The sequence below is a fragment of the Lathyrus oleraceus genome, chromosome 3, assembly GCF_024323335.1.
Source record: "Lathyrus oleraceus cultivar Zhongwan6 chromosome 3, CAAS_Psat_ZW6_1.0, whole genome shotgun sequence".
NCBI lineage: Eukaryota > Viridiplantae > Streptophyta > Magnoliopsida > Fabales > Fabaceae > Lathyrus > Lathyrus oleraceus.
This window is the reverse complement of record NC_066581.1, coordinates 197,842,446-197,843,283: the sequence shown is the minus strand read 5'-3', so window position 1 is coordinate 197,843,283 and position 838 is coordinate 197,842,446. Positions and strand designations below refer to the sequence as shown.

The window sequence follows — 838 nt, the reverse complement described above, 5'->3', positions numbered from 1 at the left end:
TTACTTCTTCATATCACTCAACTCTGAAGCTGACATTCTATAAGGAGCCATTGACACTAGAATCATATCTGGTACCAAATCTATAGCAAACTCAACCTCACGCTCTGGCGGTAAATTACTGATGTCTTCAGGAAACACTTATGGGAAATAAAAAACAGTTGGCATATCATAAACTACTCCTTTGTATTTGGATTCTAACGAGGCTAACATCACCAACACTTGCACACCATCCCTTACGGATTCTCTTACTTGCTTAGCTGATACAAACATATCACCATCTTCAACAAACTCTAAGAACCTCACTGTCTTGGCGTAACAGTTCATACATGGTTGAACTCCAACCAGTTCATCCCATAATAACCTCAATTTTCACTAATGGAAGACAAACCAAATCCATTCTAAAGTCTCTACCAAAAATACTCATCAGACACTTCAAACAAACAAGAGTCGTAGTCACTGAACCCATAATCGTGGTATCAATAACCATGCTCCCACTCATAGATAACAATCTGAGGTTTAACCTTTTAGCACAACCCAAGGAGATAAAGGAATATGTTTCACCCGTATCAATAATATCTATCAAAGGAATATCATTGATAAAACACGTACCTCGAATTAATCTTTCATCACTGGTAGTCTCTGCTCCCGACAAGGCAAACAAATTTCCTCTAGTCTGATCCTTCTTAGGTTTCTGACAAGTAGTACTGATGTAGTCTTTCTCTCCACATTTATAGCAAGTTACAATATTACCCTTGCAGTCAACGACCTTATGACCCGACTTCCCACACTTGAAACATTTATCCTCGGAACTCCGACACTCGACATCACGATGTCCCAT

The 838-nt window shown here is 39.0% G+C and overlaps 1 protein-coding gene across 1 annotated transcript; it reads right to left on the bottom strand.

Annotated features, from left to right (window-relative positions):
- LOC127130391 (uncharacterized) lies at positions 1 to 838 on the bottom strand. The gene is made up of 2 exons (XM_051059410.1): positions 610 to 838; positions 1 to 137 (listed from the first exon to the last, which is right to left on the bottom strand). Exons 1-2 carry the CDS (start codon positions 836 to 838, stop codon positions 1 to 3), a joined length of 366 nt encoding a protein of 121 aa, XP_050915367.1.